This window comes from Equus asinus, chromosome 9, assembly GCF_041296235.1.
Source record: "Equus asinus isolate D_3611 breed Donkey chromosome 9, EquAss-T2T_v2, whole genome shotgun sequence".
NCBI lineage: Eukaryota > Metazoa > Chordata > Mammalia > Perissodactyla > Equidae > Equus > Equus asinus.
The window spans coordinates 7693383-7708845 of record NC_091798.1 but is presented as its reverse complement, the minus strand read 5'-3'; the positions used below and the strand labels follow the sequence as shown (position 1 = coordinate 7708845).

The 15463-nt window shown below is 36.6% G+C and overlaps 1 protein-coding gene across 2 annotated transcripts in view; it reads right to left on the bottom strand.

Moving 5' to 3' along the window:
* UIMC1 (ubiquitin interaction motif containing 1) overlaps window positions 1–15463 on the bottom strand; it is a 111361-nt gene that overhangs the window by 36987 nt on the left and 58911 nt on the right. For both annotated transcript variants that reach the window (XM_044777621.2, XM_044777619.2), the window contains exons 5-10: window positions 14508–14632; window positions 13672–13777; window positions 12625–13361; window positions 6563–6627; window positions 4423–4499; window positions 839–936 (exon numbers count right to left, since the gene is read on the bottom strand). In XM_044777621.2, the coding sequence (XP_044633556.2) occupies window positions 839–936; window positions 4423–4499; window positions 6563–6627; window positions 12625–13361; window positions 13672–13777; window positions 14508–14632 (1208 nt within the window). The remainder of the gene's footprint in view (window positions 1–838; window positions 937–4422; window positions 4500–6562; window positions 6628–12624; window positions 13362–13671; window positions 13778–14507; window positions 14633–15463) is intronic.

Below are 15463 nucleotides of genomic sequence, written 5' to 3'. Positions count from 1 at the left end.
ACACTAGGGAGGGGATCTAACTTCTACCGTAAACACTATTTTCAAAAAATTTTAGTGTATAAAAAGGAAAAAGAGAATGAAGCCTTTCTGAGGTGCTCAGGATAAGATAGTATACACAAATGTTACTAAAATCTTTATTTCCATAGAAAAATTAATTTAATTCTCAGGCTGCTTTCCCTAACAACAGATTTTAAAGATTTTTCTTGAAATGGTAGTTCTTGGTGGTTAAACTGTTTTGTCAGACTCCACATGAAAAACGTACACTGAGAATCTTAATCAGAAGTATGAACCTGTATCAGTCAGCTTTACGGTTGATGCCAGATACGTGAAGTTAGGAACAGTAATACCACAAATAGAGATTTGCTTATTTTATCATGTTGCTATCCCGACTTTGCATTTCTGATCACGTCTAGAAATCACGGCTGAAAGTTATATCATAATATAAATATAGTGACTTTTTCCAAGGTGGTTCATCTCTGTTACTTATCAGTATACAATGGAAAATATCCTAGACTTGGAGACAAATGTATGTTCAAATTCTAATTCCACCACTATTAGCAGTTTAAATTTGAGCAAATTACTTAAACATCCTAAGCCTGTTTCGCCATCTGTAATAGAAATAATAAAGCATATTACAGTACTCAAGAAATGGTAACTACTGTTATTTTCAAAAACGGTGCTGAACTGATCTTAAATATAAGAATCTCTCTCTGAGATAAGTGTCCCAAAAGCTACAACCCTCCATCACCTAAATCTTTTCAGCCAAGGTCAATGTTGCATCAGAGAGAGGAATACTCATAGAAAGTAAACACTGAGAAAAATTGTAGAGAATATTCACCTCCTTATCTGACATTATTAATGCATCCAGGTTCTCTCTGCTACCTGCAGAGACTTCTCTTTCAAGGTCAAAAATTTCAGGGGAACTTAGCTGTGTCTCTGTAATTAAAAAAATTAAAAGCTCATTAATTTTCAACTTGAAGTTTCATAGTTAAAAAAAAACATAAACACTTATTTCCCCTAAATTTAGGGTATGATAATACTGCAGTGGCAATATAGATCTAATTAGCTTCTTCTTAAAGCTTTACTGAGGCATAATTTACATATAACAGAATTCACCAATTTTCAGTATACAGTTTGATGAGTTTTACAAATGTATATAATTTATATATGGTATCATTTATACCACATAACCATCACAATCAAGATATAAAACATTTCTAGTATCCCCCCAAAATTCTCATGTACCCCTTTGTAGTCAACCCCCTCCCACCTGGCTCCTTGCAATTACCAATTTACTTTATGTTCCTATAGTTTTCCCTTTCTAGAAAGTCATATAAATGAATTCATATAGTGTGATGTCTTTTGTGCCTGACTTCTTTCATTTAGTATAACATGTCTGAGAAGCACCCACGTTGTTTCATACATCAGTAGTTCATTCCTTCTTACTGTGGAGTAGTACTCTACAGATACATAACAATCTGTTTATCCATTCATCATTTGGCTTCTTTCCAGCATAGTTTTGGTTGTAAAATATATTTACTTTGACAGAAAACAAAAACCTGCCAATATTAGTTCTGAGGTTAAAAGGATGATCAGAGAAGACAAAAACTGGGAGCAAAAATAGAAAATACATTCTAGACAAAAATATGCCTTTAATAGATTCTTTAAGCAGTAGCTAGTCATTCAATATTAATTCGACAAACATATATGAACAACAGGTTCCAGGCACAGTACAGGCTAACAGTAATATGGAGATGTTAAATGGAGTCCCTCATATTCTGTTTCAAGGGTCAGCAAACTATAGCTCATGGGCCAAATCCAGCCAGCTGCCTATTTTTGTAAATAAAGTTTTATTAGAACACAGCCACACTCATTCTTCTTTGTATTGTCTATGGTTACTTTTGTGCTAAAATGGCAGAGGTAAGTAGTTTCAACAGAGGCTGTATGGCCCACAAAGCCTAAAATATTTACTATCTGGTCTTTTATAGGAAAAGTTTGCCAACCTCTGGTCTAGATACCTATCACTTAATGCAACAAAAGAATAGTAACTATATTTCAAAGAAAGACAATAAATCTGGAAAAGAATTTTATCTCAGAACACAAATCCAGTAAGTGCTCTGTTATCTACACTGTACATCTAACTGGTACTTCTGTGCTTCACAAATACAATGAATGGCCAATGTTGGGCAACTAAAGTACCTGCAAGAAACTAAAGTATCTTCTCAATCATCAAAGAAGGATTAAATATATTTCTAATGTTAACTACATTTTAATACATATTTTTTTGAAAATTGGATACACACACACACAGATTTTACCACCTTGTTGGAAAAAGGCTTACACTACACAAACTTCAAAATCTTCTCTGTCAAGTTTCCCTGAGAGATACTACCAAAAAAGAATTCGGCCTGTTAGAAAACAAGAGCCACTCAATGCTTGCACTACTGTAATAATAAAGTCTTAAAGCTTTCTGTGAATGGCTGGAATGTTCAATTATAAACACAACTTAAGAGGAATTAGATCCTTAGAAATAAACAATGCTAGCAGCATGTGCAATGTGGGCATGAGACTATAATCCTGCTTCTTCAATAAAGTGAATAACTCCAAAAAGATGTTATCATTTTAAAGATCAGACCCCTGGAACAGTCAGAAATATGAGACAAAATAGGTAAGATGAACTACTACACTCAGTCTGTGTTTCACCCATTTAGAACAAATTGTTCAGACAATTTAGATGCATAGTTTCTAAATTATATATTTAAAAAGAGACTCAGGAGTCTGGCTCCATGGAGAAGTAGTTATACTTTCTTAGCAAAAGGAACAGTAACATTATGGAAACCTTTTGCAATCTCATTTAGAAGTGGTTATGTCAGCAAACAGTTGGACTTAATCAGCAGGCTACTGACAGCAAGTCATGATCATAAAAGTTATCTAACCTTAGTCATGAAGGGCTTGCTTTTTCCTCTCTCATTAACTAGGGCTTTTAAGATTATTATATTTGCAGGTTTCTCCAGCGAGATCCTAGGGTGACATCATATGCTATCATCCTAAGTGGACAGATGAGTGACCTCCCAACAGGATGGTATAAGTCAGCAGTCCCAGACAGAGAGGGTGCAAAGTTTTCTTTTCAGAAAGATAGTACAGCATTCTTGAGTGCTCCTGCCAAAACTGGAGCACCTAAGTAGTGGGGTCTCTTAGGGGTATCATTAGGCAGTAAAACAAATACATTTCAAGTGAGTTAAGAAACTACTTTCAAAAAAAACCAACACAGCTAAATTTTAAAAATAAGTAAAGAAAGGCCTTTATGATATGCTGCCAAATGTTTAAAAATATTTACAGGACATTCCTAGACTAATGTGTAAACTAAGTTTGAGTCTCTGTGGAAAAAACTTGAAAAAAATAAATAAAAAATGAGAAAACTACAAGTCTCTCTGATCCTGAGAGATTATATGAGATCTAAGGGAAAACTAGATATGACTTATGGTAACATGTGTGCCATACCTGCTACCCAAAGAGTTTCAACATTAACAAGAAGTCCCTCAACCTCACATGAATGAGGTTACTGATAAAGATAAAGGGCCCCACTTTTAAGAAAAGACAAAAAAGAAAATGAAAGCTAAAACAAATTCCTTAGAAAGTAGTAATTCATATCACAAAATGATTCTTCATATTATACAAATGATTCAACTCAAGAATTCCCTTACATGGTGGGTATTTTAGCTCATTTTAAAATTATTTTATATATCAAAAATTTATTAATGTGCAACTTGGAGTGACCATCTCTTCTACCTAAAGCAAGGTACATATATCTTCTTTTCATCTCTACAATTAACAAAAAGCAAAATACACTACTTAATCGGGTGAAGAGTCTTGTCTAAGTCCAAAAATAAGTCAATGACAGAACTGTGCACAAAATTCAATTTCTGGACTCCCTATGTAATAAGAAGTGAATAGCAATGTAAAACTACTAGTAAAAGGCTCTAAGAAAAATCTGCTTAATGACAGGCAGATTTGAAGACAGCCCAACTCTGAGCACCCATAAACTCTGAGAACCCATAAACCAAAACATAAACCCACTTTGGCTCTGAATATACAGTTAAGTACTATTCCTGATGCTTTGCTACCATCTCTGATGAGGGTGGTAAGCAAACAAGCAGAGAAAAGAGCCATGTTAATTTTAAAACTAAAGCATCTCTATCAAGAGAAAAGGCTGAGAATCAGAGCCAATGTCCATTAAAAAAAGTGTGTGTGTGTATGCATATGTAAGTATATATATACATGTATGTGTGTGGAGATATACACACACATCAATCACACATAAACCTTCCAAGAGCGAGTTGATAAAGTCAGAAAAATTAATAGGCACAAAAAGGTATATAGCTAGAGATCACAAATACGGTAAAATCACAGTGGGGTGCTTACCAGGACACACGGTGATTTCTTCTGCAGAACTCTCTGGCATAAGGATTGAGCTTCTCTTGCTGATGAAAACAGTAATGCTGAAAAAGAACCAAACCCCAAATGAATTCCCAGTAAAATAAATCAGAACACCAGGGCAAAAGCAATGGTGAGTCATTCACAAAGCCACAGGTAATCTGATACGTGCTGCCCACTACCACAAAAGCACAGCAGGGAAGCAAGGAATCAGTAGTGAAAAACTCCAGGCTAGAAAATGGAAAAATAAACATGCTTACAACTTCAGTTCCAGTGAAATCACTGAATGAAAAGAACCCCCTTTTGGAATCTTCAAAGGAAAGCTGAAGGGTAAGGACTATCTATGAATACCATATAAGACAAAAAACTCCACTCCAATATAAGGATGTCAAAGGTGTTTTACAGCCTCCATCTCAGCCTTCTGAAAGGTAGAAATCTGTAAACTCCTAAGAGAAGATATGGAGATTCTCCTGACAACACACTAGCTTTTCCCTCACTTTGCAGTTAAATTTCCTCTTTATCTCAAGATGTGGCTTTCCAAGCAACAAAAATAAGATACAATTCCAAACTGCCCTACAGCAAAAATCTGCCCACACAAGTTGAATATCTATTCTGAGAAAAACATAATTATGAATGGTTTACTCTGCGTGTTCATTGAGTGCAATCTCTTCCTGACACAGGAACACATGGCTGAAAGATCTGAGCATCTGAGCTAGCCCTCTCCTGCTTCATAGACCTTTACAATTAGTCTGATCAAGTATGAAAGAGGACACTTAAAAACACAAATCCTCACATCAACCAACTACCACAGAGAAGAGAGATTAACCACCACTGATTCATGATAAATAACTAAATCCTGATAGGAAACCACAAGTGATTTCTCTCTCTAAATAAAACATCTCATAGCATTTGTTATAAACCCAAGTCAGACACAGTTTACTCCACAAGTAACATTAGAGCTTCATTCAAAGGGTCCATCACAAAACAATTTGCTGACATTTATAAAATGGGCTAATCAATTTGAAGGCAAACCGCATTGCCTGCAATTCCAACTCTCTCCTGGTGACAAAGCATATAACCATTCATTAAAACCCACATCTGCTCTGCATAAGGCTCACCACAACAAAGCATAGAGGCCTGCAGGAAGCAAAGGGCCTACTCCAGTTAAAACCACTTCTAAAACTGTCTTAGCAGGAGAATCAAACCAAAGCCATATTCCTCAGCTCAGGAAGAAATACCTAGTAGTATCAACTTAACCAAAGGTCTAAGAACACCACCTAATTTATAGGAAATGGCAACTGGGCCTCAACTTCCACATGGGAGATGAAGGTCACTCAACACAAAATTAAGCTCTTGACCAATCCCCAAAGGTCAACTACCGGATAAAAGGGAAAAGTAATTGGAAGCCTGATCCAGTTAATAGTGCAATTTGTAGCCAATCAACCACTATATATTATTAAATATAACAATATGTAATATTATGTATTATTACCGTCTTCTGACTTAAGACGGTAACCCCATCAATCAATCAACAAGAATTGAGAAGGTAATGCAAATACAACCATTTAAGGGAAAGATGAGATACAATCAGATTAAAAGTGGCACAGGACAGGGAGTGAGGGTGATACAGGTACTGTCCAGCCTGAATAATATGAAGGCATCAAGAGGATGAAAGTCTTAAGAGCAGACTTAAAAGATATATACGGTTTGGATATGCAGATGAAATAATCATAAGCAGAAGGAACAAAGAGAGAAAGGGGATGGGAAGACTAGAAAGAACATAAAGAAATCAATCCACAGTCTTCAAACTGGCATAGGAAACTAGTGTAGTCAAGTTAAGAGAGTTGCAGGATGTAACCACTTTTCAGGAATAGTGTAAATGGGATTTGTGACAAGATGGCTGGATTGGACAAGAAAACCCCTAAGATCTCTTCCACCCTAATATTCTAGGCTTTTACGCGATGCATATATGAGAACTGGGAAATAATGATTTCTCCTAGCTTGTGCTTATAAAAGAACCAAAAGACCCCTGGCAAGCTGTCCCTATATAGTCTCACTTACGTGGTTCATCTTTCTTATTCTGGCACCCTCAGAGAAGAATTCAGACCCAAACAACACATAATCTTACCTTTGTGAGGCAGGTACAGAGTTTCCTTCTTCAGAAGTTTCTTCAACAAATAGCCCTTGGGAAGACTGCAAAGAGAGACAACATCCTAAATATAGAGGCAGGCATAATTGGTTTCTCTTCCTTTTTAAAAGAAATTTAAATTATTTAACATTATCACTCAGCAATTAGCAATAAGAATAAAACATTTTACGTAAGTCAGTAAGTTTCAGTAATAAGAGCATATCCTGTGGAGTCAGAAGACTAGGATTTGCATCAAAAATAAATCACCTATTAACTTTGTAATCTTAGGTAAGTCACATCTGAATCTGTTTCCTCATCTTAAAATGCATATTAACGATTGCCTCACAGAGTGTTACTGTGAAAATTAAAAAGATGATATATGCAACGCACTTTGTAAAATGCAAGATATATAAATATCAATTGGTGAGTCAAATGAATGATGATTTCAGAAAAGCAGTTACAAAGCTTTTAGTGTGGAAGGAGGAAATATAAAAAAAGTCCAGTTTTCAGTGGAAATACTAACTTGGGAAAAACACTGCAATCCATGAAAGAAGTCTCTGGGTACAAGCAAGCCATAACATAAGACATTCCAAAGGGAAGGATACAAAGATTCCTGTTGCTACAAAATCTGCCACTATGGTTTTGATGTCTGGCTACAGGAATATCTTTTAAGAAATCTAACAAATAGGGATTGGATAAGCGAAAGATTATTTTCTTTGATTAACGGTAGAGTTGGTACACATGTCAACTCATTAAAAGTAGGTGCACAGAACAGAAAAAGCAGCTACTGCTGCCTTAGGAGGACTTCTGAGGCAGTGCCTGGGCTGTGAGGTTTCTTCCAATAGAAGTAAAGCTGAAGTTTTCAGAGTCTCCTAACAGGGTATAAATAACCTAAATAACTTAGGCATCTCTCTACCACTCAGGTAAATAAATGATGAAATATACCACAAAACAGAAATAGCTGAGATGAGGCTTCAGTCAAAGGGACGATAAAGCTGTACAATGATTGGGAACGTAGTCATTATGAAAAATGAGGGCTGAACAAAACTGTCAAAAGGACTAAAATACAAGAGCAATAAATACTTCACCTGACTATGTGTTTGAACAAAGTAGTGACAAAACACTGTTTCATTCCTGATCTCTCAAAAAAAAAAAAAGGGCGGGGGGGGGGGAAGAGGGTAAATACTAACACTTAGTGTCCATTTAATAGAATTTTACCTTCTTAGCCAATGAAGGCTTGGGCTTTAGAAGCAATCAAGGTACTAATAAGTTATAAGATACCTACACCTCTACTTTAGGCTAAAGCATCACTCTACCTTTCCCAGTAGAAATTTTTTTTTAATTTACTCTATACCTATTATGTGCCAGACCCATGCTAACCACTTTAGATGCAATGTCTCCTTTAATCCTCACAAAAAACTTCTGAGGCAGAAACTATTAAATTATTTTAGGAATGAGGAAAGTGAAACTTTGACAGGTTAAATAATTTGCCCAAAATCAAAGAGGTGGTCAAAAGTGGAGCTGAGACTTATCTGACTCCAAAATCCATGTTCTGACCATTACTGTTATGTTGTTTACTCAAATGATGATCTTCCCAACCACTTCAACATAGAATCCCAAGAATGTCTTAACTTCAATAAATCATTTTTCATTTCTCAACTAACACCTCAATGGCAGTAATTGAACATAGGGTAAAATTAAAGTAAGGTTCTTCCACAATATGAAAATAACATAGCAAAAAAAAAAGCAATAAAATTTGATTAGAATACCCAAATCTAAATCAAGGTGAGCAGGGAAGCAGAACAGGAATGTAACTGTAACTAAGGAGGCTGCGGCCTAATCAAGATATTGCACTCTGCCTGAAGAAATAATATGCTAACGGTAAAGGGATAATTTGCAACAACTCTAAAAAAGAAAAATCCAAAGATCCAGAATCAAGCAGTGTCTTCAACACCATGGCCTGGGAAGTGAAAGTGAAGAGACACACCGTCTGGTCACCACAGAAATGTCCTCTGTTATCAGGCACAGGTAGCTGTAGTTAATCAGGTCTTTCCATAGACTAGGTGAATCATCCCTTAAAATTTCCATTTTCTGATTACTATTTCAGCTTCCAGATACCTTCACCCTAGAAGGAGGTACAGTAGATGGTAGACCTAAAGTATTCTGGTCACTGAAAATGTCTCTTTCATTTGGTGTGTAACTGTCATTTGGTGTACATATCAGCTTGAAGTTTCATTAGTCAAAGTCAGTTCCCACACCCCCACACAATCTGGTCATTTCTGGAAAATAAATTCCAGTATCTGGACTGAAAAATTACGGATCAGACCCTGAAAAGCAGTGACCACATCAATATACAAGACCCTTCCACCTCCCTGCTGCAGGGCCATCAAGATGACATCTCCATCTTCATTAACAACTTTCCTATTGTCTGTGATGCCAGAAACCAGTTATCATTTGATTCTAAAGTTGTTATAACCTTCATACAGACTAAGTATTTTGCCCCAAGGTGAATGTTTTTCTGAGTCCCTGTTTCTAGGACTCTCTTGCTGTCTCTATCAACCAAGGAGTCTCAACTGTGGGCAGCTCCAGCAAAGCCATAATCAATAGAAAATGTTTAACACAAAAATTGTTTCTAACACAGTTCCTGAAAGCAAAAGACCAAAAGGTGAAATTACAATCATAAGACTTTCATTATGTGCCTATAAAATTAGTAAGTTTATTTCTGTTTGTTTTACTTTTTAAAGATATTATATTCTGTTAGCAAGGCTGCAGTGAACTAGGTAGGCATTCTCATACATTGCTGGAAAGAAGGAATACAAATTTGAGCAACCTTTCTGAAAAGCAATTTGGCAACAAATAGCAAGTCTTTTTTTATGTTCATAACTCTTTAACCCAGCATTTTCTTGCTCCCTATGCCTAAGGACACTAATTTTAAATAAAGAAAAGTTTTATTTAGAAAGATGGTTATCACAACCACAATATCCAGCAATAGGAAAACAGTGAAAATGTTATGGTAAATTCATAAGCCAGAATATTATGTAGTCATTAAAAATGAAATCTATAATTAACTTTTAACATCATAAGAAAATGTTTACATAATGCTAATTTAAGAATACAAAAATACAATAATTTGATCTAAACCATACAAAAAATAGGTATAGAAAAAAAGATGAAAGAATACATCACTGGACGGTAGGATTGTGGATGCTTTCAACTTTATTCCTAATACTTTTCATCATTTTCCAATAGTTCTAAGTGATTTCTAATATTAATGTTAATGACCACACTGGATACTTACTAGGTTGTCTGCCCAATCTCCTTTTACTGAAGACTGTCCGTCACCCCTCCCATGGCATTCCAGCAGTGGGCTCACAGCCATTTGTACAATTTGACACATACTCACTTCGGGACACAGCCAACAGAGCTGGCGAGGGCTTACTAAACCCAAATGGGCTGTAAGTCCTTTCCTAGAAATTTGAAACTGGACTTGGGAGAAAGCAAATCTCCTGTAACCTGTATTTAAGTTTGGGAGCTTGTAGGATCAGTGTCTTCCACCTACCATGTGAAACAGAGAAGCAAAGGAAGCCAGTCTGCAGGGAGAAAAATGAAGCAGATACAATACAGCAGCGAGATACAGAAAAACTACAGACAAGTTTCCAGGCCCACTACCTTCTCCAGGCTTGGTTACCATCCTGTTTTAGAATTTATGAGGCACGCTGTTTCCTTATGATAAAGTCCTCTTTTTTATTCAGCTAGTTTGATTTGGTTTGTTGTAGCCAAATAGTACCAATTAACAATATTATTTTTAGTATTTGGTGCCCTGTTCATGAAGATAGAGAACTTCTACCTAGCCTCTGGCTTTTCCAAAGGCACTGTTTTCAAACCTCAGAACTTGAAACAAGTCTATGCTCTAACACTCTGGCCCCTGGGATCTTTCAGAAAGCTAACAACATGAATTACAATAAATTATTAAGTGTTCACTCTGTGGAGTTAATTTATTCTTTTAAGGGGAAGCACCTCTGAAGTGCAAAGAACAAACAAAACGTGCTATCATGAGCATAACCTAACTTTCTTTTGGAAAAGAGGCAAGTCACTAGAAGAACTGTTAAGAAAAATGCTTTCTATTCCCATCTTTCCAGAATGTGAATGAAGAAGGCTGCTAGGGAAGAATGTTTCCCATAGGTATCCTAGATGAATGACCTCTGGTCCCTTCAAGAGAACAACTATCATTTATTGAGTGCCTATAATCTCCTAAGCATTATATTATACTAGGCATTTTATATAGTAATTCACTGTAATCATTAAAACTACTGCATGAATTTCTATTCCCATTTTCCAGATGTAAAATCTGAGATTCAGAGAGGTTAAATGGCTTGCTCAAAGATACACAGTTACTAAAATACAAAGTCGAAATTCAAACTTCAAATCCACGCTATGCTATGAAATCTCATAGCTACCATTTCTTGAACCCTTACTCTGAGAGAGACACAAGTAGGATAACAACAAAACCAAACCAAAACCTCAGAGTCCAACAAGAGAAATAGCAACAAAAAACAGTATAGTCATAAAACAGAATACTCTTTAAAATTATAATTTATAAAAAGTTTGTAATTATATGATTGGTTTATAATATTCAGAGAAAAAAATAGAACATAAGCTTACATATCTATAATGTAATCTAGATATGTCAGAAAAAAAGTGAAAAGGCAACCCAAATGGCCCCAAACAGGGGATTGTTTTCAGTAAATTATAGAAAACCACGACAAGCAAAATCAGAAATATACCATTACATGGGGGGAAAAATAAACTGGAACACTATATGCACTTCTTATCACAAAGGACCACCTCCCCTAATATATAAAGGGTGCCTAAAAACCACAAAAAGAAAGATTATTGAAAGAGAAAAATGCCCCTAAGATCTAAACAGACAGAAAAGGAAATGTAAGTGGGTTTCAACTACATACATAATAAGAAAAATGCAAATTAAGACTGCATTGAGTTACTATTTTTCATCTCTCAGACTGGCAAAGATCAAGAAGTCTTGATAATTCTGTATTGGTATGGGTATGAGGAAGTTGGTTCTCATACACTGTAGTGAGTGTAAATTTATACAACCTCTGTGGAAGGCAATTTGGCAATAGCTAGTAAAACTGCAAATGCATATATACTTTGACCCACCAATTAAATATAAAAGAAATTATCCTACAAATATCTCCCATGTGGATAAAACATCTCCTGTAGAAGAGTAATCGCTGCAGCAGTGTTTGTAATAGTAAAATACTGGAAACAACCTAAATGTCCACCAATAGGGGCACTGGATAAAACACACTCATCCATACATGGTGTATTACACATCCAAAAAAAAGAGTAAATTCTTTATGTATTGTTATGGAATGATCTCATAGAGATATTAAATGAAAAAAGCAAGGTACAGAGTAATGGCGTGGCGTATGCTATCATACATGTAAAAGAAGATGAAGAAAACAATATATACACACATTTGCCTGTACTACATAAAATATCTTGGAAGGATACACCAGAAACCAGTAATAAAGGCTGACTCCAAGGAGGGAAACTGATGGGCTGGGGAAGGGGATAGGAGATAGACTTTTCATGTATATCTTCTTGAATTTTGAGCCATGTGAACATTATCACCTATTCAAAAACTTAATTTCTTAGAAATAATAAACATTTTAACACACAAAATTTATGGTATATCTGTATGACAGAATGTTGTCAAGTATACTTAATAAACAGGAAAAAATATAAGATAAACTATTAAGTGAGGAAAGGAACAAAGCTTATATAGAAGTCTTTTTTGTTGAAAAATTAGAAAAAATATTTTATATGCATATAAATAATGATTATTGCCTCTTGGTGGTGGGATTATGGGTAATTTTTTCTTCTTTACACTCCTCTGTACTTCCCCAATTTTCCGTAGTGAGCATGTGTTACTTCAAAAATCAGGGGGAAAAAAGACCACAAAAAGAACAAACAGCTAAAATAATCCTTGTTTAATCTGTGAATAAATCATCCTTAATCACAGCATCACTGACCCTTACCTGACCATGACTGGTTGTTGGTTCTTCCTCCAACAAAAGTTTCTCTTTCAAGCTTTTAATTGGGCTTTCTTGGAAATCCTTGGTTTTTGAGTGCCAGACAGATGCCCTAGACTCCTGCCTCTCCTCTTTGTCTTCATCTCCCATATCTTCTGAGATGCCTTCATTTTTTTCACTAGCCTGATCTCCTTGGCCACATTCATTCTGGATCAGAGAAGGAGGTCTAGGTAACACTGGTTCCCCAAACTCTCTTTTTTTAAAGAGCTGCCTCTGAGCCATTTTCAGGCTCTTTTGATAAACTTCCAACTGGCAGAGAATGACCTTGGTATACTGGTTAGGGTCTACTCCAGCAGGGCAGAATGGAATACCCCAGAAGTAGTGCACAGTGCCCCCAATGTCCTGGAGACCTTTGGCATCTGCTGGGGTAGGCAGACAGTGCCTAGATGTGTCCCCCCTACCCTGGGCAGCTTTGTGAAAAGCACAACCCCTCCCAGTACTTTCCTGTGGCTTCCCACACTGTGTGCGCTCAGCCAAGCGGCCAGTACATCTGTCAAAACATTTAACGTTCTCATTCTCAAACACTGGCTGGCTTGACTGGTCCCAGCTTCCTGAGCTGCCAGAGACCGGCTCCTCTTCAGTGTTTTCAGTGTGGTCCCAAGGCTCCTCTCTTTCCTCAGCCTCGTTTCCCTGACTGATAAGTGAGCCTTTAAACAGTGATGGAGGTACCAGCTGCCATATGCCTGTAGGGTATTTGAGAAAAAGTAGGGCTAAGGACAAACTTTTTTATTAAGAGGGCTTGGCAAGTTATCACTTACCAAGAATTACATAATGTGGGTAAAAAAGGCTCTTCTTTGGATTTAACCAAATGTTGGCTTTTCCTTGAAGACAAAACTATGCTGGATATTAGAGAGATCTCAACTACTTTCTGATTTAACCTCTTTAATACCACCAAAGGGATTTGGGGCATTTCTGTCTATCTACTCTCAGCTTGAGATCCCTGTGATATGGTTATACGTGATGAGTGGAAGGAGTCAGAACAGGGAGACATGCCTTCAGTGGTCCCAGAGTCTGTGGTTTTCTCTTGGTGGGACTGTGAAGATGGTCCAGTGGCCACAGGTCGAGATCTTGTAGCAGAAGCATCAGAAGGCCGGCAACTCTGAAACAAGTGATCCCACACCAGACCAGGTTTATTATTAAAATAGCTATAAATGAAGGGTCACAGAAGGACACAAAGGGGAAGCCACTGTCCCTAAGAGATTCTCCTCTCTAAAACAGAGATGCTCAATTCAAATGAATTCCACAGCATGTACTGAATGCCTACTATGTGCAAAGTGCTGTTCTAGATCACTACACTAAACCTTTTTCTAATATAGAGAGGTGAATGGCATAAAGGATGGCTCAGGACCTGGCACTGGCAAATATCCTTCACATTTAAAATCATTTCAGTTACATATATTCAAATCATGATTTAACATTATCTGAAAAATTTTAAAACTGCCCATTCTTTCTCTCCATAACCCACTTCTGGTTCTCATTCTCTTTGCTCTCCCTACAAAACAGGAGAGGTAAGCACCTTATCTTGTTCCCTTTTGGTTTCTTGGTACTTGCTAACTCTCTTTAGAAGCTGCCAACTACTATGGCTCTCTTAAGCCATGGACTGAAAATCTGTGTGGGAGAAGAAAACTCTTTATATAGAATTACCAAAACACTTCAAATTGGGTTCGCCAACAATCCAACACGGACTTTAAAAATTATTTTGGGAAATATGTGTTAGCTGAAAACCCTATAAACTACTACAGCTAGTCCCTAATGCAGCTATAACACTACAAAAGTAAAAGAATGTTGCTGATCAATCCTAACAAACTTTTTCAACATAGCATATTTACATTCAGGCTTTCCGCAATGGCTTTCCTCAAGAGCTCCTCTTCTTCCTCCTCCTGGCTATTCACTTCCCTAGCTTCCTGCTCACTCATTTTGAGAGCCAGAGCAAACTGTTCTTCTTCTGTCATTTCTGTAAAAGGACACAGAAAAGAGAGGGGAGGGACACCACAAACGTTGAATAAGCATGGAGGCAAGAAACAGAATTATTAAACTTTTCAAGTGAAGACACTACAGACCATTTAGTACAATTTCATAATTTTATAATTGAGGAAAGCCCCAAAAGGTAACATGTTAGCTAAGATCAGTAGCAGCAGCTACAACAAGAATCCTGGGTTAACGAGACTGTAAGCTCCCGTGAAAGCAGAGTTTTGCCTGTTTTGTTCACTGTTGTATCTCCAGTATATAAAGGAGTGCCTGGCACCTGGTAATTACTCAGTAAATATTTATTTGGTGAAGGAATAAACAGAGGAACTGACTTCCAATCCAGGGCTTTTTGCTACATATCACGCGGCTTTATGCTCAACATTTAACTGGAATAATTCTATTCTTCAGAATCCTCTGATTTACCCAGCAGAAAAGAACATCCTAGTAACCAGAAAGTGATCGTCAAACACCATTTCCCATTAAAAGCAACTGGAGTACCCTGGAGAAACAGCTGATTCCAAGTCTGGAGCACGAAATGTAGGTGAGCTAGAATAGCTGTCATATCTGTGAGCAAGGAGTCTACCAGACACTAGTAGGGTCATATCAGAAGAACTTTAACAGCCAACTTAAAAAGGTTCTGAGTGGCCAAAAATGGAACTGGACTATCAATAAGGATAATGAATGCAATTAATTAAAACACATTAAATATGTTCAAATCTGAGCTCATAATGATACTTTAGAAAAAAACACGACTAACTGATCACTGCTGAAGAATGTTAATCAATTACTTTGAAAACCAGTAAATAAAAAGATAGAG